Source organism: Gobio gobio (assembly GCF_949357685.1).
Source record: "Gobio gobio genome assembly, chromosome: 7".
Taxonomy (NCBI): domain Eukaryota; kingdom Metazoa; phylum Chordata; class Actinopteri; order Cypriniformes; family Gobionidae; genus Gobio; species Gobio gobio.
This window is the reverse complement of record NC_137103.1, coordinates 55,543,500-55,567,421: the sequence shown is the minus strand read 5'-3', so window position 1 is coordinate 55,567,421 and position 23,922 is coordinate 55,543,500. Positions and strand designations below refer to the sequence as shown.

General features: G+C 37.3%; 1 protein-coding gene across 1 annotated transcript; it reads right to left on the bottom strand.

Moving 5' to 3' along the window:
* Positions 1-226: 226 nt before the first annotated feature.
* LOC307129268 (E3 SUMO-protein ligase RanBP2) lies at positions 227-23,922 on the bottom strand. Its single transcript, XM_079821524.1, has 6 exons — positions 23,857-23,922; positions 21,417-22,049; positions 18,136-18,282; positions 13,520-13,629; positions 9,018-9,294; positions 227-1,062 (listed from the first exon to the last, which is right to left on the bottom strand). The coding sequence occupies exons 1-6, from the start codon at positions 23,906-23,908 to the stop codon at positions 959-961; spliced, it is 1,323 nt and encodes a 440-aa protein (XP_079677650.1). The 5' UTR covers positions 23,909-23,922; the 3' UTR covers positions 227-958.

Below are 23,922 nucleotides of genomic sequence, written 5' to 3'. Positions count from 1 at the left end.
TTATATATATATATATATATATATATATATATATATATATATATATATATATATATATATATATATATATATATATATATATATATATATATATATATATATATATATTCTGAAAGACAAAAAGTACATACAGTATAAGGAGCAAAAATAATTTTGTCACTGTGCAAATTATTTCAACAACAAAAAAAAATGCTTCAAATAGTAGTATTGCTTTATATTTTTATTTATGAAATAAAATTATGACGTACAAAGTCAAAATGACAAAAGTGATAAAAAAGTTATAAATGCAAAAAATAATGACATACTAAGTCATTTACGAGATGAAAATCAAAATTATGACTTAAAAAGTCATATTTATGATTTAAAGTGTCATAATTATGTTGTACTAAGTCAAAATTATAACTTCAAGTAATTATGCAAAAAGTCGAAATTATGACATACTAAGTCATATATGAGATGAAAAAAAACTTAACTTGACTTAAAAAGTTATAATTATAACATGTCAAAATTACCACTTAAAGTCATAATCATGCAAAAAAAGCTTAGAATTATGCGATACTAAGTCATATTTATGCAATATGTTATAATTATGACTTTTTATTTCATAAACATGACTTAGTATGTCATAATTATAACTTTAAGTCAAAATGATTAAGTCATAACTATGCAAAAAGTCGAAATTATGACATACTAAGTTATTTATGAGATGAAAATTAAAAGTATGTATATATAGTATGATATTGTTTCCATCACAACTAATTCATCCTGAGAATAATACATAGAAAAATAAGTCTTCAAGTTTTTAATGGCTTGACCAAGTCAAAGCTTCAAACATGGTGATATCATTGTTCTAACATTAATATTCTGAATATTAATATTCAGTGTGACCTCTGACCCAGGTTATTAGATAGGAGAGGCGATGCACACCACAGCTTCACTTTTTCAAAGGTTGCATGAATTATGACATGTGACTTTGACAGTGTTTAAAGGTTTGTTTGAAGGACACAGCCAGTTCTGGAGTCTTAAACTTGGCCGCAAACCGCCGTAATACAGCCTCTCCCTCTGTGGGAAACATAAACACACCTCAAGTCAAGTCAGCTTTACTTCTACAGCGCTTTATACAACACACATCGTTCCACAGCAGCTTCACAGTAATAAACAGAATCAGTGATGCAAACTTCATCAAATATGAGACTCATTCTGCTGTAAAGCAGCTCTAAGAAGACAATAGTAGCAGCATTTATCGGAGTTCAAGCACTTTAAGGTCTTAAGCACATGCGTAAAAAGGTATAATGTTTTATTTAGCAAGCATGTAACCACTTAGATCATAGTTGGAAAAGACCATTTACAGCCAAAACAGGCAATTTACTAAGGAAAAATATGTTTTAAAGCCTTTTAACAGAGATCGAGGTTGAGCCAAAAACCTAGGACTAGTTCGCGAAAGTAGGTTTTTGAAATAATCTCCAATATTTAACAAACGGTTTGATTGACAGCGCGTTCCTCGAGGCAAAGTTGATCAGAATGAGGAGTTTTAACGTATGGTGTGAATGTCGTGCGAAAAATCACGGGATATCCAATCCTTTACTCACGTGAAAAATGCAAAGGCGCCCCCCGGTGGCCAATTTATTTCTTTTTTCTCACAGGCCTCTAGGGCCGCGAGTCGAACTTGCCCACCAAGTTTCGTTCCGATCAGCCTCCGTTAACCTTGTCTGACAGCCGCTCGACCTTCATTGGCCGACGACAGCCGTGTTTATCGAGATACACGAATGTCCTCGTAGTCAATAGCTATGTTTCCATCCACCTATTTTAATGCGCATTTTGGGATATCGCATCAAAAAATGCTGAATGGAAACGCCAAGATGCGCATAAAATCAAAAAAATAGTTTGAGTGGGATACATTTTCTATCCGATGCAAAAACATGCGCATGAACTACGATGGAAACGCATTTACCGAATAAATTCCTTGATGCGCATAAAGAAAATCATGTGACTTTTGCGATGTAACAGCATAACTGTACTAACCAGCGGAAAAATCTTGTTTGCTCAGCATCTGAAATGCAGTTTTGGTCATTCAGAAGTCGGTTGTCAAAGATGCTCGGTATATTTCCCTCCTAGAACTGTTTTACACGACTGCGTTCCCAAACTGCACATCTGCCTCTGAAAGCATGACGACACGTTTATTGAGACGCACGAGTTTCTCTGAGACGCAAATTAATTATATATGGTGGCTTCTCCTATGTTTCTTAGTTATTTTTTAGCGGTAGTTTATCAGGAAGTGACGATTATGTTCTCTTCGACTCACTGGATGGAAACGGTGCTTTATTCGCAAATGTTTTATGCGACATTGCATTTTTGCGCATTAATTATATTTGCAACTTTGGAAGGAAACATAGCTAATGCCGGCACCTTGGACAAAGACGCCACATGCCAGTTTTCAAGTCAATCAGACTGACTGTTGTGTAGCTATAGCCGGTTTTCTTTCTTTTTTTCAGTTTATAGCGCCACCAAGTGGCCAGTCGCAGCGTCCCATTTCACGCGACCACAGACCGAGTCCATACAGAGGTGCGCAGAGTTTGGTGAAATCATCTCATTCTGTTTAAGAGGGATAGCCGTTTTAGTAAAAGTGGCCACGCCCACTTCAAACGTTTTGGCGTCCTGTCGCAGACGTGAATCGAAATTTCGACTCCAGAGAATCTTTCTGCACTGGTTTGGTTCCGATTGGCCGATAAACCTCGGGCTTGTTCGCGAAAGTGGATTTTTCAAATAATCTTGAATATTTAACGAACGTTTCGATTGACAGCGGCGTTCCTCGAGGCAAAGTTGGTCAGAATGAGGAGTTCTACCGTATGGTGTGAATGTCGTGGGCATTTGCGGAAAATCACGTGATATACAATCCTTTACGCACATGAAAAATGCGAAGGCGGGGATTTCTCTCAGTGTTGCTCAGCCCCTTTCAGGAAGTGGGCGGGGCTTAAATAGCTCATGTTCGCAGCTTCGATGACCTCACACAGACACACACTGAAACTGCTCAGCCTTTTATGATCAAACCGGAGTCGGACAATGATGGAGAAACTCAACATGTAGAATGAGAGAGACAGGATGTTTCTGAAGGGATAGTTGATGAATTTATGAGTTAATGATCTACAAGTCATTGATTAGCATATTCTGTTACGATAATCTATAAAGCGCTGGTGTGGGAACTGTTGTGAGATGAGCCACAGAATATCTACTGCATGAAGAGAGAACAGGTACAGTTTAGTTTAGTTACGGTTATAACTTATGTTGTCATCTTCTCAACATGGCCTTTGATGTGTGTTCCCGGGGGCGGGGTTTATGTAAATGTCAGGGTTAGTGATGTCACTAACCCGTGAAGAAGCTCGTTGTAGTCCCTACCAGCCGTTTGTTGTAGTCCTTAAAAGCGATTGCTTTAAAAGAAGATATCTCCCTTTGTTTAAAACTTAGAGCGTCGTAACTTTGCAGATGTTGTTTAAGCTCAAACAGCAACACTACACACAAATCATAATAAACCACCCCTTTAAGTGTCTTTCAAACTTTTAAAGAACTAACAAAAAAGATCAACAGCTTTATGAAAGATGTCATGTAAATATTAAAGGTATAGTTAACCCAAAAATGAAAATTATCCCATGATTTACTCTCCCTCAAGTCATCCTAGGTGTGTATGACATTCTTCTTTCAGACTAACACAATATCCATCATAAAAGTGCATCTATCCATCCATCATAAAAGTGCATCTATCCATCCATCATAAAAGTGCATCCATCCATCATAAAAGTGCATCTATCCATCATAAAAGTGCATCTATCCATCATAAAAGTGCATCTATCCATCATAAAAGTGCATCTATCCATCATAGGGATGAAACGATTACCGGTTTCACGATAAACCACGATAAAATGTAGTGACGGTTAGTAATATCGTATTAAATTTAATTATCATTAAAACCGCGTGTGATTATCACGATCGTGAAAACTCGCGGTAAATCTTGTCCAGTCAGCGTCAGTCTGTTGCGCGCACCGCTGTTTTTTGAATGAGAAGAAATGGCAGAAGGCAGTGACAACACTCTGGGGATTGTTCAGCCTCTAAAAGGACCAAATCTGAGGCGTTGTCATATTTTGGCTTTAAGAAAAGTCCTGAGGGAAACTTAATTGAAGATGGTCGCCCTGTCTGCAGAACATACCAGAAGAAAGTCGCTGTAATAGGGAAAACACTTCACATCTGCGAACACAAGGCAAGTGGACTTTGACCTCAATACCACGTTATTAATAATAACGTGAAGCGAACGAACAAATTCAGACAAGACTAGGGTGACATTTAAGGGATATATAGGGCTTGACATTAACAACCGCCATTTGTCGATTATTGCCGTTATTTCGGCTGCACACTAGCCACTCTGACTGTTGAACTTATTATAGTCTTCTCAAAAGCCATCTGTTATAATCGCGTTGCGCATTATAACCACTCACACGTGTTTCTATTGAGTTTATGAATGCGATATCTCATAATCAGAGGCGTTCAGATTAGCGGAGTTTTGTTTAGAGCGCGCGCCGCTCTCACTCGCTGAAATCTACACTCAAAGCAGAGATAAACGTGCGATGTATGCAGGAGATTCACTCATCATACAGTGGTTGACTGTTTTTGTTCTATTTCAGCAGCGAAAATGTTTTTTAAAACAAACACAGCAGAACCACAGCGCATCTGATATGACTGGCACAACGCTGGCGAATTTAGGGACCGTCTCTAAAGTTACACACAACATTGGTAACGTTATACACGTTTCAAACTTCACTAGCATTTGAAGAGAATGACAGTCATAAAACTGACTGTAAAGTGTTAATTTATGTGTCAGGTATGATGCACACATTTTGATATTTAATAAAATAAGCTGTCAAATCATATGGAAATATGGATATGCATTATTTCACTAGGATACTGTTTGGGCTCTTACACAAAATATGCTAGATATAAATGCATCATTGCTGAACACTGATGAGAATATTGCTTGAGAATATATTTACAGAGATAATATTAGAGATTATATTTACGACAAATTATTATTATTTATGCGTTGCTATTGACGACGGCCATTATAAGGAAGGAAATCCCACAGAATCTAGCTTTAAAAAGTGCATAGAGCTGCTTTAGTTATTTGTTGTTTGTTGATTTTCAAATATAAAACTTGTTGAAATGTCTTTAGTGCGTGTATTTGTTCTGTTCTTTCATCTCATTTGAACAAAACCATGATAATATTGATAACCGTGATAATTTGGGTCACTATAATCGTGATGTTAAATTTCCATACCGTTTCATCCCTAATCCATCATAAAAGTGCATCCATCATCATAAAAGTGCATCCATCCATCATAAAAGTGCATCTATAATCATAAAAGTGCATCCATCCATCATAAAAGTGCATCTATAATAATAAAAGTGCATCTATAATCATAAAAGTGCATCCATCCATCATAAAAGTGCATCCATCCATCATAAAAGTGCATCTATCCATTATAAAAGTGCATCTATCCATCATAAAAGTGCATCTGTCCATCATAAAAGTGCATCCATCCATCATAAAAGTGCATCCATCCATCATAAAAGTGCATCTATCCATTATAAAAGTGCATCTATCCATCATTAAAGTGCATCTATCCATCATAAAAGTGCATCTATAATCATAAAAGTGCATCTATCCATTATAAAAGTGCATCTATAATCATAAAAGTGCATCTATCCATCATAAAAGTGCATCTATAATCATAAAAGTGCATCCATCCATCATAAAAGTGCATCTATCCATCATAAAAGTGCATCTATAATCATAAAAGTGCATCCATCCATCATAAAAGTGCATCCATCCATTATAAAAGTGCATCTATCCATCATAAAAGTGCATCTATAATCATAAAAGTGCATCCATCCATCATAAAAGTGCATCCATCCATTATAAAAGTGCATCCATCCATCATAAAAGTGCATCTATCCATCATAAAAGTGCATCTATAATCATAAAAGTGCATCCATCCATCATAAAAGTGCATCTGTCCATCATAAAAGTGCATCCATCCATCATAAAAGTGCATCCAACCAACATAAAAGTGCATCTATTCATCATAAAAGTGCATCTATCCATTATAAAAGTGCATCTATCCATCATTAAAGTGCATCTATCCATCATAAAAGTGCATCTATAATCATAAAAGTGCATCTATCCATTATAAAAGTGCATCTATAATCATAAAAGTGCATCTATCCATCATAAAAGTGCATCTATAATCATAAAAGTGCATCCATCCATCATAAAAGTGCATCTATAATAATAAAAGTGCATCTATAATCATAAAAGTGCATCCATCCATCATAAAAGTGCATCCATCCATTATAAAAGTGCATCTATCCATCATAAAAGTGCATCCATCCATCATAAAAGTGCATCTATCCATTATAAAAGTGCATCTATCCATCATTAAAGTGCATCCATCCATCATAAAAGTGCATCTATAATCATAAAAGTGCATCTATCCATTATAAAAGTGCATCCATCCATTATAAAAGTGCATCTATCCATCATTAAAGTGCATCTATCCATCATAAAAGTGCATCTATAATCATAAAAGTGCATCCATCCATTATAAAAGTGCATCTATCCATCATAAAAGTGCATCCATCCATCATAAAAGTGCATCCATCCATCATAAAAGTGCATCTATCCATTATAAAAGTGCATCTATCCATCATTAAAGTGCATCTATCCATCATAAAAGTGCATCTATAATCATAAAAGTGCATCTATCCATTATAAAAGTGCATCTATAATCATAAAAGTGCATCTATCCATCATAAAAGTGCATCTATAATCATAAAAGTGCATCCATCCATCATAAAAGTGCATCTATAATAATAAAAGTGCATCTATAATCATAAAAGTGCATCCATCCATCATAAAAGTGCATCCATCCATTATAAAAGTGCATCTATCCATCATAAAAGTGCATCTGTCCATCATAAAAGTGCATCCATCCATCATAAAAGTGCATCCATCCAACATAAAAGTGCATCTATTCATCATAAAAGTGCATCTATCCATTATAAAAGTGCATCTATCCATCATTAAAGTGCATCTATCCATCATAAAAGTGCATCTATAATCATAAAAGTGCATCTATCCATTATAAAAGTGCATCTATAATCATAAAAGTGCATCTATCCATCATAAAAGTGCATCTATAATCATAAAAGTGCATCCATCCATCATAAAAGTGCATCTATAATAATAAAAGTGCATCTATAATCATAAAAGTGCATCCATCCATCATAAAAGTGCATCCATCCATTATAAAAGTGCATCTATCCATCATAAAAGTGCATCTGTCCATCATAAAAGTGCATCCATCCATCATAAAAGTGCATCCAACCAACATAAAAGTGCATCAATTCATCATAAAAGTGCATCTATCCATTATAAAAGTGCATCTATCCATCATTAAAGTGCATCTATCCATCATAAAAGTGCATCTATCCATCATAAAAGTGCATCCATCCATTATAAAAGTGCATCTATACATCATAAAAGTGCATCTATCCATTATAAAAGTGCATCTATCCATCATAAAAGTGCATCTATCCATCATAAAAGTGCATCTATCCATTATAAAAGTGCATCTATACATCATAAAAGTGCATCTATCCATCATAAAAGTGCATCTATCCATTATAAAAGTGCATCTATACATCATAAAAGTGCATCTATCCATCATAAAAGTGCATCTATACATCATAAAAGTGCATCTATCCATCATAAAAGTGCATCTATAATCGTAAAAGTGCATCCATCCATCATAAAAGTGCATCCATCCATCATAAAAGTGCATCCATCCATCATAAAAGTGCATCTATCCATTATAAAAGTGCATCTATTCATCATAAAAGTGCATCTATCCATTATAAAAGTGCATCTATCCATCATTAAAGTGCATCTATCCATCATAAAAGTGCATCTATCCATCATAAAAGTGCATCTATCCATCATAAAAGTGCATCTATCCTTCATAAAAGTGCATCCATCCATCATAAAAGTGCATCTATCCATCATAAAAGTGCATCTATCCATCATAAAAGTGCATCTATCCATCATAAAAGTGCATCCATCCATCATAAAAGTGCATCTATCCATCATAAAAGTGCATCTATCCATCATAAAAGTGCATCTATCCATCATAAAAGTGCATCCATCCATCATAAAAGTGCATCTATCCATCATAAAAGTGCATCCATCCATCATAAAAGTGCATCTATCCTTCATAAAAGTGCATCCATCCATCATAAAAGTGCATCTATCCTTCATAAAAGTGCATCCATCCATCATAAAAGTGCATCTATCCATCATAAAAGTGCATCCATCCATCATAAAAGTGCATCCATCCATCATAAAAGTGCATCCATCCATCATAAAAGTGCATCCATCCATCATAAAAGTGCATCTATACATCATAAAAGTGCATCTATCCATCATAAAAGTGCATCTATCCTTCATAAAAGTTCATCCATCCATCATAAAAGTGCATCCATCCATCATAAAAGTGCATCCATCCATCATAAAAGTGCATCTATCCTTCATAAAAGTGCATCCATCCATCATAAAAGGGCATCTATCCATCATAAAAGTGCATCTATCCATCATAAAAGTGCATCTATCCATCATAAAAGTGCATCTATCCATCATAAAAGTGCATCTATCCATCATAAAAGTGCATCCATCCATCATAAAAGTGCATCTATCCATCATAAAAGTGCATATATCCATTATAAAAGTGCATCTTCAAAAATGACCCAACAGTCACTCCCATTATAAAGCTTTGAAGAGTCAGGACATTATTAATATAACTCTGATTATGTTCGTCTGAAAGAAGAATGTCATACACACTTAGGATGACTTGAGGGAGAGAAAATGATGGGATAATTTTCATTTTTCGAACTATCCCTTTAAGAGAATGTGTGTATACCTGATGCGTCAGCGGCTCTCCATGCCACAGTGTTTGCTGAGGTGTTCACTGGTTTCAGACGAATGGCTCTGGTAATGCAGTGGTTTACACACACCTTTTTATCCCTTTCTTGCCTCATAAACAGGCGGTAGAGCTTCCTCGAGGGATGGAGAAGGATCTTAACGTCTCCTTCACCACAGGCTTTCCACTTGTTAATACCACAGTCCCAGCGGTAAAGTTTGGCCCGCTCCTTGAACAACATCTCCTCTTCATTCTCCTCAACCGATGGTAGCTCCACCTTGAAAGAAGCAAAAACATAATAAACCAATAAGCCACAAGGAACCGTGAATTTGTACAGCTTAAGGGGCGGAGTCAACCAATCGGAATCAAGGACCGGAACTATCCGTTTTATAATGAAAATACAAATGCATGTTAAGAGAACCTAAATGTTCAATTTGATTAATATGAATAATTCCACATTTGATTTAAATGACTAATAAATTAATACATTTGAATAAAAAAATAAAAAATAAAATTATCCAGTCTAGTCTAAACACAACAAACATAGCGTCTGTACTAGAGCCCTGCACAGGCCTCAAAACCGTGTTTAATTTTATCCTCCTTATTATTATTATTTTTTATTTTTTATTTATTTAAAGAAACAGGGACAGCATACAATAAACATTAACCTCAAAGGGAGAGATGCATAGTACCGGGTTTTAGCTCTAGTCCCTGGGCAGGCTGATGTTAAGCTACAATATATAAACATACATGAGTAATAAGATTTACACTTGCCAAAAAAATTAATAAAATAAAAATTGTACAAAAGTTCATGTTCACACCTTTCATATACTTAGAACACACACTTACACACATACACATATCTGGTCACATGTGGGGACAAATTTGATTTGATAAAAGCCATTTCTTTGCTTGGCGTGTGAAGGTGTAAAAATGTGTGCTTTTTTTAGCTCTGTAGGCAACATATTCCACTGAGGAGCGGCCACACAAGAAAAAGCAGAGTTTCCAAATACTGTCCTACGTTTCGGGATCCTGCATTCACCTCGCACTGTAGATCTTGTGGCTCGAGCTGTTATTTCAGAGCTCAAAGATATTAATTATTTTAGTGGAGGAGCAGCGTTGTCATGAAGTATCTTATACATCAAACACAAATTGGTGTGAATTATCAGATTTTCAAAGCTGAGAAATTGGTATTTTACAAGAATATGACAGTGATGGAATCGTCTGCTTTTCTTATTGTGAATCTTTAGAGCGCTTTTATATAATGACTCAAGTGGCTTGAGGGCAGTTTTAGTAGCCTGTGACCAACTTGTCATACAATATCGAAAATGAGGAACAATCATGGCATTTAGATAGGCCCCTGAGGCCTCGATTGTAAAGGAATTTCGAATGTATCTGAACTGTGCCATATTCAATTTTATTGTATTTGTTAACTTTTTTATATGCTTTTTAAAGCCTAAATTTGGTTCCAATATAACACCTAAATATTTTACTTGTTCTTGATTTGAAATGATTTGTCCATCAATTAAAATATTAGGGTAAATTTGTATTTTAAAACGATTTGTGAAAAACATAGAAACAGTCTTATCTAAATTTAGAGTGAGGCATCAGTTTTTCAGCCACAAAGAAACTTTCTTCATCTCTTTGGTCAATTTGTGAGCGACTACACATTAGTTGCAGCCATTAAAATAGTTCAGTTTTGTTTTTAATGTCAAAGTAGTTATATGTCGTTTCGTTTCTTTATTAAGTTTATTTAGAAAAATGTTTGAAGCATTTTTTTGTTTGTTAAATTAAAGTTTTTGCTTTTTAAAGTGACGACCAAGCGGCCAGCGGCCAGTGAGTTAACCCAATGCTTTAGCCTCTCAAATCAACACTTGACTTGTCTTGCTTATAAAATCCATATAAAACACTTAAAGCATCGTTTAAACGTTTAGCCTACTATCACCACCATCACAGTAAAAAGGCATTTTTGACAAGATGAGGCAGGCAGATCGCAACGGCGCGCAAACGAAACGGGCTACACAATCTAAACAAATAATAAATATAAAAAAAACATGCTGGTTGTCTTACCTTAGCCTACACCTCTCTGCAAAATGAATATAAATCCGATCTTCAATTCCCGTGCTATATGCACATTTAACGGAGTTCATGTCAAGGAAAGCAACAGATATGAGCTGCATTATATTCTTCAGCTCATTTCAACATCAAAGACCGCATTATGAGAACGAGCGACCGAAACACTGCTAAGAGCCTTTAGTCTCATTAGTTTTAATGAAGATGGTTGTGTTTTTTGAGCATCTCAGACTTAGGCTGCGTCCCAATTCGCCTACTTATACTACGTCCTAAAAGTATGTACTCTTTTTGTGAAGAAAAAGTACATACTTTTGAGTGTGTAGCAGAGGAGTATGCAAGCTTTGGGACTACTTCGTCATCTTTAACGGACTCTGTTACGTGTGTCCCGTCACCGTTTAAACTGCCCTGTCAATCATCGTCACAGCTCAAATCCCCCACATTCAATTTAATTCCTACCGTATCGGAGAGAAATGTAGTCGCTCGATGATCTGCCATTCGTGGGTCTTTAATGCAGAGACTCCTCTCATGTGTTTGCAAAGTTAATGGCCAAACGTATCATTACAAAAGTTCTCAATGCTGCAGAAGGAGAAATATAATGTGGATAATATTGAATAAATATCTTTTCGTCAGGTTAAATACTGATAATTGCTCACTCAAACCACTTTATCTAATCCTCTCCACTTAACCGTCAGACTCGCGTAACCGTCATGTTTGTAGTTTTTTAAACACTTTTTATCCACGTTTGTAGTTCTAATCGAATCCTCATCCATCTCACAATGGGTTGTGGGCAATATCAGCCGTTAGAGTGTGTGTCGATCTGCACTTCGGATTCTGACCGGAAATAGTAGACCATCCGGGAATCTTTGGAATACTTTTTTCAGCATACTAAGATTTGGGACATACTAATTCTTTTTTCGAATACTATTTAGTACGGATAGTATGCGAATTGGGACGCAGCATAAGTCTATTTTCAGTTTCACTTGTGGCCGTTTGCGTGTTGCTTTACTCATTCTCTAAACACTGAGAGCCGGTCTTGACAGTTGCGGACTCGCGATATCAGAGTCTCATGTTGTTTCCACTAGCGCAGCACATCTCATTGTTTCTTTTAATTATTGAATGTCTAAAATATAAAATGAAGGAGAAGCCTAAAAAGGCCCGAAGCCCGGCCCGCGTTTGAGGTATGATGGGAAAATTGGCCCGAAGCCTGGCTCGGGCAGAAATGCAGGACTCTAGTCTGTACACGACAGAGGTGGACAGTAACTAAAAACATTTACTTAAGTACACTTTTTGAGGATCTGGACTTTCCTTGAGTATTATTTTTTCTGGAAACTTATGACTTTTACTTCACTACATTTGAAAGACAAATATCGTACTTTTTACTCCACTACATTTCTATCAAGGCCCTCAAAGTAGAAAGTCGTAGCCACTTTGAAAGTCAGTGGATGATTTGTTTTCTTCTTTAAAACGTGATTCGCCTATCAGTAATCACTCTCGTAGGATCACATGAAGTTCAATGATTTCCATGTATTTTTTGAACACTAATCAATTGATGACAAAATAGGCAGTTCCCAGACGCATTGCGCGCAACCATAGTCATACTGAAAAGTTAAAATTCAGAAGAGCAGACGTGGATAAGTCTGAAAAAGTGCGACGACACGAAAGTGCGCACAGAAAGCTGCCTCTCAGACGCCAGACCACAAGAACTGAATTTTAGTCTATTGAATCTACTAAAATCTTATTATAGTCAATTAAAACTAGACTAAAACTAAAACAATTCAGATGCCTAAAATGTTATAGTCAAAAGACTGACTAAAACAAAATCACAATTTGCTGTCAAAATTAACATTGGTATGAAGTGTGATTGGTCAAATTATTTTTATAGATTTACTCGCCAACTTGTGGATCCAGCGCTAACACATAACGTTCAACAATAATGTTAGTTAGCATGCACAAACCTAGTTGGGCTAATAATGTTAACTGACGTCCTTTCAGAAATATGTTTTACATAATCCTGTCAAATAAACACAATGTAGAAACCTTTCTTTTCTAGCATGATTTTGACTTTGATAAGAGCTTTGTAACTGTTAAACAAGTATTTAAATGAGTTTAAGGTATGCTAGCATGTCAGATGGAGCATGACTGGCTTAAACCACCATGATGGAGCAGCGTGCATTCATACAACCATAATAAAATAATGTGTTTACTTTTACTTTTGATACTTAAGTACTTTTAAAAGCAAGTACTTCTGTACTTTTACTTAGGTAAAAATCTTTACAACTTTCACTTGTAATGGAGTAATATTTAACCAATAGTACTTTTACTTTTACTCAAGTAATGAAGTTGTGTACTTTGTCCACCTCTGGTACACGAGAGAAGCAAATTCTGTGTAAAATGCCCTTTATAATGTGTATATAACAAAAACATGATACTTTTACAACAACGCCACATGTAGGTTCATCATCATCATCGCTGTCCTCTTCCAGTCCGGCACTTTGCACCTCTGTTGCGGCTCCTGCATTTTCCCGGGGAAGATTTGCATCTGTAGAAATAAACAAGACTTCAGACAGAGCTTTAATGAGGATTAATGGTTTTGTTGTTCAGTGTATACACTGGTGTTCATATCTGTGCTGTGTGACATGAAGATATGCATTTCTGGCGGTATTTAAAGGAACACGCCACTTTCTTTTTAAAATAAAAAGCTAATTTTCCGTCTCCTATAGAGTTAAACAGTTGAGTTTTACCGTTTTCAAATCCCTTCTTGGGGTCTGGCGGTAGCACTTTTAGCATAGCTTAGCATAGATCATTGAATCTGATTAGACCGTTAGCATCTCACTCTATACTCAATGATATTACACAGCGTCTGGAAATAGTCCCAGCATGTGAGCTACAAAATGACCAGATCCTGCCATGAGCTATATAGGAGACATATCTTGTGTGTATAGGGCTTATATGTGGATATAAAGAAGCAATACAGGAGACCTATATGGCCTGTATATGCACATATATGCACCTCAATTTTGCCTATATGTGACATATATACGCATATATATATATATATATATATGTATATATGCAGCATATATGTGCCTATAAACTGCATATAGGTTTCATATATGTGCATATATCCTCATATAGGTTCTTTCCATGTGGGACGGCTCACAGCTCTTGATTATTACACAGGAATGAGAGTTTAGTTCCTGACATATCGGCCTAGAAAATCACAACCTCTCATTTTCCGTTGGTCTTAGTACACGATGTAACTACAGAAGAGTCAAGCTTTAAATATGGAAAGTCTTTGCCTATTTTTGAGCGAGATGCTAACGGTCTAATCAGATTCAATGATCTATGCTAAGCTATGCTAAAAGTGCTACCGCCAGATCCGCAGATCGGCTGAATGGATTCGAAAATGGTAAAACTCAACTATTTAACTCTAGAGGAGTCGGAAAATTCTCAAAAATAATGGCGTGTTCCTTTGAATATTCACTGCAACCAGAACACCATGACCAGCGGATGCATCTCCTTGAATGGACAGACCAGGATACAACTTTCCTTTCAAAGCTTTGACTGCCGCCTCAAAATCTTCATCTGAATAAGAAAAAGACTATAGTTCAGCCTTAAAAGGATCATTCCAAAGGTAAAGGGTAGCTTTTATTATTATTATTATTAACATTAATATTTTGTTTATGTAGTAATTGTCTATGCAGATGAACTCCCCCAAAACATCACCTCACTCATTCTTTCTAAATACACAGTAGCTTTTCGAGTCATCTGATGAAACTTCCTTTTATTTTTTTTATATTGCAATGTCAGTATTCCATGATACTGCTCCTACATATATAGCCAATCTGATCTAAGCGAAGAAAGCAAAGAGATCGTTACGCTCTGATTCATTAAATCTCTTAGTGGTCCCGCCTACCGGAAAATGAGGGGATAGCGCTCTTTAGCAGCCGTTGCTACTACATTATATCATTATATCCACTCTTAGAGAGTTTAAACAACAGTTTTCTTTTGTTTTGGCGTTTGATCATACATGAGTTTGTGATAGTGGTGTTTATATGGTTGTTGTTTTTTTGTTTTTTTAAAGGTGGTGTAATGAAATTGAATTTGAATGTGATTTTATAATTATGTAGTCTTGGCCCTTCACTCAATTAAAAAAAAGGTTCTAAATGGCACCAAAAATGGTTCTTGGCTCGTAATCATAGGTGAACCTTTTTTAGTGCTATATAGCACCAATTTTGGTGCTTCAGTGGTTCTTCAGCGGTTCTTCAGAGGTGCTATATAGCACCTTAGTCAAAGAACCGGTGAAGAACCTCTGAAGAACCACTGAAGAACCTCTGAAGAACCGCTGAAGAACCGCTGAAGAACCTCTGAAGAACCACTGAAGAACCACTGAAGAACCTCTGAAGAACCACTGAAGCACCTCTGAAGAACCTCTGAAGAACCACAGAAGAACCTCTGAAGAACCTCTGAAGAACCGCTGAAGAACCGGTGAAGAACCTCTGAAGAACCTCTGAAGAACCGCTGAAGAACCTCTGAAGAACCACTGAAGCACCTCTGAAGAACCTCTGAAGAACCACAGAAGAACCTCTGAAGAACCTTTGAAGAACCGCTGAAGAACCTCTGAAGAACCTCTGAAGAACCACTGAAGAACCTCTGAAGAACCTCTGAAGAACCGGTGAAGAACCTCTGAAGAACCACTGAAGAACCACTGAAGAACCTCTGAAGAACCTCTGAAGAACCAATGAAGAACCAGTGAAGAACCTCTGAAGAACCGGTGAAGAACCTCTGAAGAACCACTGAAGAACCACAGAAGAACCACTGAAGAACCTCTGAAGAACCGCTGAAGAACCTCTGAAGAACCTTTGAAGAACCAATGAAGAACCACTGAAGAACCTCTGAAGAACCGGTGAAGAACCGCTGAAGAACCTCTGAAGAACCACTGAAGAACCTCTGAAGAACCTCTGAAGAACCAATGAAGAACCACTGAAGAACCTCTGAAGAACCGCTGAAGCACCTCTGAAGAACCACTGAAGAACCGCTGAAGAACCTCTGAAGAACCTCTGAAGAACCACTGAAGAACCTCTGAAGAACCTCTGAAGAACCTCTGAAGAACCTCTGAAGAACCACTGAAGAACCTCTGAAGAACCGCTGAAGAACCGCTGAAGAACCTCTGAAGAACCACTGAAGAACCTCTGAAGAACCGCTGAAGAACCTCTGAAGAACCTCTGAAGAACCGCTGAAGAACCGGTGAAGAACCGCTGAAGAACCTCTGAAGAACCTCTGAAGAACCGCTGAAGAACCGGTGAAGAACCACTGAAGAACCTCTGAAGAACCTCTGAAGAACCTCTGAAGAACCGGTGAAGAACCACTGAAGAACCACTGAAGAACCTCTGAAGAACCTCTGAAGAACCTCTGAAGAACCTCTGAAGAACCGCTGAAGAACCTCTGAAGAACCTCTGAAGAACCTCTGAAGAACCTCTGAAGAACCGCTGAAGAACCGCTGAAGAACCACTGAAGAACCTCTGAAGAACCTCTGAAGAACAGCTGAAGAACCGCTGAAGAACCGGTGAAGAACCGCTGAAGAACCTCTGAAGAACCACTGAAGAACCTCTGAAGAACCTCTGAAGAACCAATGAAGAACCACTGAAGAACCTCTGAAGAACCGCTGAAGCACCTCTGAAGAACCACTGAAGAACCGCTGAAGAACCTCTGAAGAACCTCTGAAGAACCACTGAAGAACCTCTGAAGAACCTCTGAAGAACCTCTGAAGAACCTCTGAAGAACCACTGAAGAACCTCTGAAGAACCGCTGAAGAACCGCTGAAGAACCTCTGAAGAACCACTGAAGAACCTCTGAAGAACCGCTGAAGAACCTCTGAAGAACCTCTGAAGAACCGCTGAAGAACCGGTGAAGAACCGCTGAAGAACCTCTGAAGAACCTCTGAAGAACCACTGAAGAACCTCTGAAGAACCGCTGAAGAACCTCTGAAGAACCTCTGAAGAACCGCTGAAGAACCGCTGAAGAACCGGTGAAGAACCACTGAAGAACCTCTGAAGAACCTCTGAAGAACCTCTGAAGAACCGGTGAAGAACCACTGAAGAACCACTGAAGAACCTCTGAAGAACCTCTGAAGAACCTCTGAAGAACCTCTGAAGAACCGCTGAAGAACCTCTGAAGAACCTCTGAAGAACCTCTGAAGAACCTCTGAAGAACCTCTGAAGAACCGCTGAAGAACCGCTGAAGAACCACTGAAGAACCTCTGAAGAACCTCTGAAGAACAGCTGAAGAACCTCTGAAGAACCACTGAAGAACCGCTGAAGAACCGCTGAAGAACCACTGAAGAACCTCTGAAGAACCTCTGAAGAACCGCTGAAGAACCGCTGAAGAACCACTGAAGAACCGCTGAAGAACCGCTGAAGAACCACTGAAGAACCGCTGAAGAACCTCTGAAGAACCGCTGAAGAACCGCTGAAGAACCACTGAAGAACCGCTGAAGAACCGCTGAAGAACCGCTGAAGAACAGCTGAAGAACCTCTGAAGAACCTCTGAAGAACCGCTGAAGAACCGCTGAAGAACCACTGAAGAACCTCTGAAGAACCACTGAAGAACCTCTGAAGAACCGCTGAAGAACCGCTGAAGAACCACTGAAGAACCTCTGAAGAACCACTGAAGAACCACTGAAGAACCTCTGAAGAACCGCTGAAGAACCGCTGAAGAACCGCTGAAGAACAGCTGAAGAACCTCTGAAGAACCTCTGAAGAACCACTGAAGAACCGCTGAAGAACCACTGAAGAACCTCTGAAGAACCTCTGAAGAACAGCTGAAGAACCGCTGAAGCACCAAAATTGGTGCTATATAGCACTAAAAAAGGTTCCCCTATGCATACGAGCCAAGAACCATTTTTGGTGCCAAATTGAACCTTTTTTTTCAGAGTGTTGTGCAGCACTGTGGTCAACTTTCGTTGTATTAATATGTGCTTTATAAATAAATTGAACATTGAATATCCAAGTATGCAAAAATGTTTCCAGCGGTTTATTCTTCTCACCATCATCCTCGTCTCCCAGCTGGGTTCTGTAACAGAAGAACGTGGAAGGAAGCATCAGCCGTCCGGCCAGTTCAGCTGGTTCTGCTGTCGGCTTACGCTCAAACAAGATCTCAACATCAGACTCACACTGGTCCTGGCGGCTCTTTCCTTCTCATTGACAAAACAAAAGACACATGACATTTAGAGGAGAATAATGACATTATTTCACAATTCACTGGAGACATTTTTAAAAACATTTAGCCTTTTTTGGTCCGAAAAAGAAAGGGCATTAGTGCAACACCAGGGTGAGTAAATGATGACTTTCTTAATTTTGATTTTTTTGGGTGAACCATCTCTTTAATCTTTAGTAAAACACTACAGAGAAAGTCCAACATGAGCTAAAACAGCCACTCAAATGACTGATGAAGAGGGGAAGCATCATCCTGCAAGCTTTATAAACTCACCATGACCACATTTACTAGAGTTTATCTCGTTCTATTGTGTTTATTGTGGTAAATTTTGACTAGTTGTAGAATTTATATTAGATAATCAGTTAAGGGAATAGATATTTCACTAAAGATGTATATTACACCTGTGGCATGTTGTAGCTATAGTTTCTAAATGTGTTGCTATTTGATTAGAAAAAAGAAAGAGAAAAGTTCACATTGGCCTGCATGGTAATGAGGAGCCGTCAATGGTCTTGCTTTGTACATAAACCATTATTGTAACAAATTCTACAGCTAAACAATTACAAGAACTATATGTTAGTTTTAAGGCTGAGTAAAGAGCTTTAAAATATGAACCTTCTTGAATTATTGACTAAAATTGACCTTGAATTATTGACCGTGTCAATTAGACTCCCCTTCAAACTGCCTCATCGACACCTCATCCTCAATAAACCCGTCTCCGGCGGGATGACTCCGATCTTTCGAATATTCCCATCTATTATGACCAGTGTTGCCAACTCTCGTGAGACAAATAAGCAACCGCAGCTTTAAAATAAGCCCAAAACAAGCCCAATATTTTTATATTATTTATTATCATCAATATTATTTATAATAATTAATTTTTTTATCAATAAATGAGCCTGCAACATATTAAACTGAAACCTCTCAGAGTTTGAAAAGCAAAAACAGATTCAAATTGCAATAAAGGACACGCAATATCCTCTGATCAGCTGTGAACAGAAGAGGTTTAGAGATGGAAAAAGAGAAAGAGTGACATGAAGGCCAACCCATAGTCGGAGTTAATGCACACATATTAGGGGCAGTAAGTAGTGAACACACACACTGCAAACCTTGAAAAAGATAAGCCCTACACTCAATGTGCATATACTATATGCCCTAAATAGTATTGAAAATTACTAATGTCACACACTATTTAGGATGGATATGCACATTGGGACACAGGCTAGCACTAAGGGAGCGCTGCAATATAGCCACATATTTATAATAAAATAAATTCGAACCATACCTACTGTTATTATTAGTAGACTTGTTTTTTTTTTATAATAGCCTGTAATTTTAAATACATTACAAAAATATTTTTTAAATTAAATGAGGTGCCTCTCCTCCCTGTTTCCTCTCCATCTCTGTACATCTCTGCGGGTGGCATGGTTTGTAAAAATGTATACGTCTATTTAAGTCTACTAACTCTCATTACGTGCATTTATAACGTCACACGCCTGCAGACTGAAGGCCATTCTTCTTCAATGAGGGGAGGGTAGGATCGAGTACAGATTACTACAGCACTTGTATCGTTGCACTGAATGGCTATTAGCTGGGAGAAGACAGTGTCAGTCAATGTATTGGACAAAACTGCGACCATAAATGTAAAGAAAAGAAGTTGCTTATTATATTTACCAAAAAAACGCAACCCGCGACTCGTGATTTTTTTAACGCGACTTGCCAAAAAAAGAAGCCCAAAGTCGTGTGTTATACGCGGACTTGGCAACTATGATTATGACCCCTGACCTGTAAAGTTTCCAGAATAATAATCATACGCTGTTTGTTAATTGGCCAGAGGAGAACTGCCCCCCCGACTGAGCCTGGTTTCTCCCAAGGTTTATTTTCCTCCATTCTGCTCCTGATGGGGTTTTGCTTTCCTTGCCACTGTTGCCTCTGGCTTGGCGTGCTCAGTTGGGGATAATAAATAACTAAATTTTTCGACTAAATATCCAAAAAAATCTAATTATTAAACTAAATTAACCATACAAACTAAATTACTGATCTAAAGCCCACACTGTCACTGTATGATAATTGAAATGAACTGATGACATCAGCGTTTTCTCCGGAGCGGCCGAATAAAATTATGCTGCATTATTTTCCTGTTTAACACTGTGAAGTTGCTTTGAAACAATCTGCATTGTTAAAAGCGCTATGTAAATAAAGTTGACTTGACTAAACAATCCCCTAACCACGCCCCCTCCAATAAAGCCCCGCCCCTTCTGGTGAATACCGGCACTTTATTTTTTCCACTTCAAGCACTGAAGATAGTGAAAGGGCGTTGTCCATCTTTTTTACAGTCTAATGGGTAAATTGCTCATAAAAAAAGTGTTCATTTCGTTGACGAATAATTGTCGTCATATTTCGAGCTTGTTTATAATTAAAAGTTACGCATTATATATTCGTTTTTGCTTACACAATAAACTATATTTCATTTAATTCCCATTTAATTCATAGATAGGAGGAAAGACCAGTATTTGACACATATTCAATAAAGTATCAGGGTTATAATAGTTCACTAAAACCATAAAAAAAACGTAAATAAATGTTAACTGAAATTAAAATAAAATAAAAAACACTTATTTGAAGCTTTAGCTTAACCTGATATGGCCTACTAACTAAAAACAGAAATACACAGTTATAAAAACTATATAGATGTTTTTAAAAAACAAACAAAAAAGTGAATTGAGCTCTTTCGTGTATTCTTAATGTCAAAGACAAAATGATTCAAGTGACAGTTGGTTATGTAACGCTTAAATGCTTAATGTATTACAATATAACTAAACTCATTAGATTTTAGGAGACTAAAACTAGACTAAAACTAAAAACAATTCAGGCGACTAAAATATGACTAAAACTAAATGGCATTTTAGTGAAAAGACTATGACTTAAACTAAATCAAAATCTGCTGTCAAAATTAACACTGACGCGGACCAAAACAAAAACACATTTCAAAGTAAAATAACTGCAGCGTTTTTCAGCGAAACAAGTATTTGAGCATGTTTCCTAAATCTCTGCAAACATACTACGGTATTTTTATGCTTTAGTACAGTCAGATTACACACAGCTATATCGGACCTTTATATGATGGATTTCGGCACTCAGCTCTTTCCCGGAGACTGGATGCCGTGGCCACTGCTTCTTCAAAGATTTTCCTGAAAGCATCCGCAGACTCCTGCAACCGAAAGCGCACCGCTAACGTCTGATACCGGCCTTCTCCATCCGCAAAATCAAAGGCATTCCACGTCCAGGCTTTCTCTGTCCCTTTCATTGGCATGAGCTTCATGTTTGGAGGAATCCAGTGGTTTGCACATAACGTCAGAACCTGCCCTCTCCTCATCACAAGTCTTGCACGTCCGGTTTTATCATTGTGAAGGATTTTAAGTTCGCCTATGCCTCTGTCCTTCCACTCGAGTGACCCTTTGTCGTAAAGGTATAGTTTGGCTCTGTGACTGAAAACAACTTGCTCATTTTCCTCTCCAGTCGAGATCTCAATAAGATCAGGTAATGGTCCAGCTGGTGCATATATTTGGCTCATATATGGCTCGTATGTTTCTCCTCCAGCTCCACTCTGATTCAGCACAGATGAGGATTTAGAGGGAACATACAGAAGACTGAAGTTAAATACTGGAACTGTTTCCCCAAAACGGAAAACTGGAGCAAATGCTGGAGTTGCAGACCCTTCCACAGTTCCACCTACAGGAGGCAAAGCTAAGGAGGAAAGCAAATGTTTCATTTTTTATTACATTAGACGCAGGATTTCTCATTTTGTGCACTTAAATCTGTTAACCCTCTGGTGCTCTTGGTTTAGGGGTTGCATTTGTCGTCTTCACGGTCATAAGTGACCGCACACCTAAAAATGTAACTTCCTCCACCCCAGTAAAACCAATGCTATTTATTTTTCTTCAATAATATTTTTTCTTTTTAATTTTGTATTTTGAGATGATTTGATGGTATTTTTAAATATTTATGCAATAATTATGGTCTATTTTTGCCATTGAAAATTATAAAAAAATAAATTAAAAAAAACTTTTTTTATTATTGCAGTATTTCAGGTTAAAATAGAGACTAGGCCTTCAAATTATTTTTTTGTGAAGGCAGATTAGCCCCTAGATTGGAATTATTTAAGAAATCCTGCAACCATGTGTGTAACCACTAGAGGTCTCTATGGAGAGGCTTGAGAATTCACTAGTTCTGTTTTGAACACATTTAATGATTTTTTTGTTGTTGATGGATTTGAATATATATTTTAAAAATCTCAAAGACTATTTATTATAAAGTTTAAGATTTTTTTGTTAGAAATATAGACTTTTTTCTGTGAATTTGTGTTTTTGCAGATTTCCCATTCATTTCATGGTGTCATTTTTGACCGAAGAGCACAAGTGGGAGTATTTTTTTACGACCCCTTAGCATGCTCGAATCAGGCCCTCAATTTTTGTGTGTGTTTACATACCTAATGCTAGAAAAGTCACCAAGTTTCATCTCATTCCGATGAAGCTGTGATTTTTAACATTTCAAAACAGAAAATGTTCTGGTCAGAAATGACCAAAGAGCACCAGAGGGTTAACCGTCTATACTATATATCATTGGGAAGACTCTAGTTTCCATATTTGATCACTGATTTTAAATAGACGTGAAATTGCTTAACTTATTTTGATGAGTCTTATGTAAAAAAAAATTATGTAAAATCATACACTCTTTGATAATATCAATTTTTTTTACAGTGTGACATGTGGAAACTCTGGAGAATCCATCAGTTTTATTAAAGGGTTAGTTCACCCAAAAATGAAAATTCTGTCATTAATTACTCACCCTCATGTCGTTGGACACCCGTCAGACCTCCGTTCATATTCAGACACAAATGAAGATATTTTAGTGTAAATCTGATGCTCTGAAAGGCCTCCATTGGCTCAATGACACGGTTCACTCTCAAGACCCTTAAAAGACACTAAAGACTAAAGTTACAAAGTCCATCTCACTACAGTGGCTCTACAATAACTTTATGAAGTGACGAGAATAGTTTTTGTGCGCAAAAAAACCCTAAATAACGACTTATATAGTGATGATGATTTCAAAACACGGCATCATGAAGCTTCGAAGCGTTATGAATCAGTGAGTCGATGACACGCGATCCGAATCATCGACTCACTGATTCATAACGCTTCGAAGCTTCATGAGGCCGTGTTTTGAAATCATCATCACTATATAAGTCGTTATTTAGGGTTTTTTTGCGCACAAAAACTATTCTCGCCGATTCATAAAGTTATTGTAGAGCCGCTGTAGTGAGATGGACTTTGTAACGACGTCTTTAGTGCCTTTTAAGGGTCTTGAGAGTGTAAAGTGCATTGAGCCAATGGAGGCCTTTCAGAGCATCAGATTTACACTAAAATATCTTCATTTGTGTCTGAAGATGAACGGAGGTCTGACGGGTGTCCAACGACATGAGGGTAAGTAATTAATGACAGAATTTACATTTTTGGGTGAACTAACCCTTTAATATTTAATGACGTCTTCTAACCTTTTCCAGATTTGATCTTGATCTCGATCTCTGTGGCTTTGGTGACATCCATCAAACGCTCCTGCA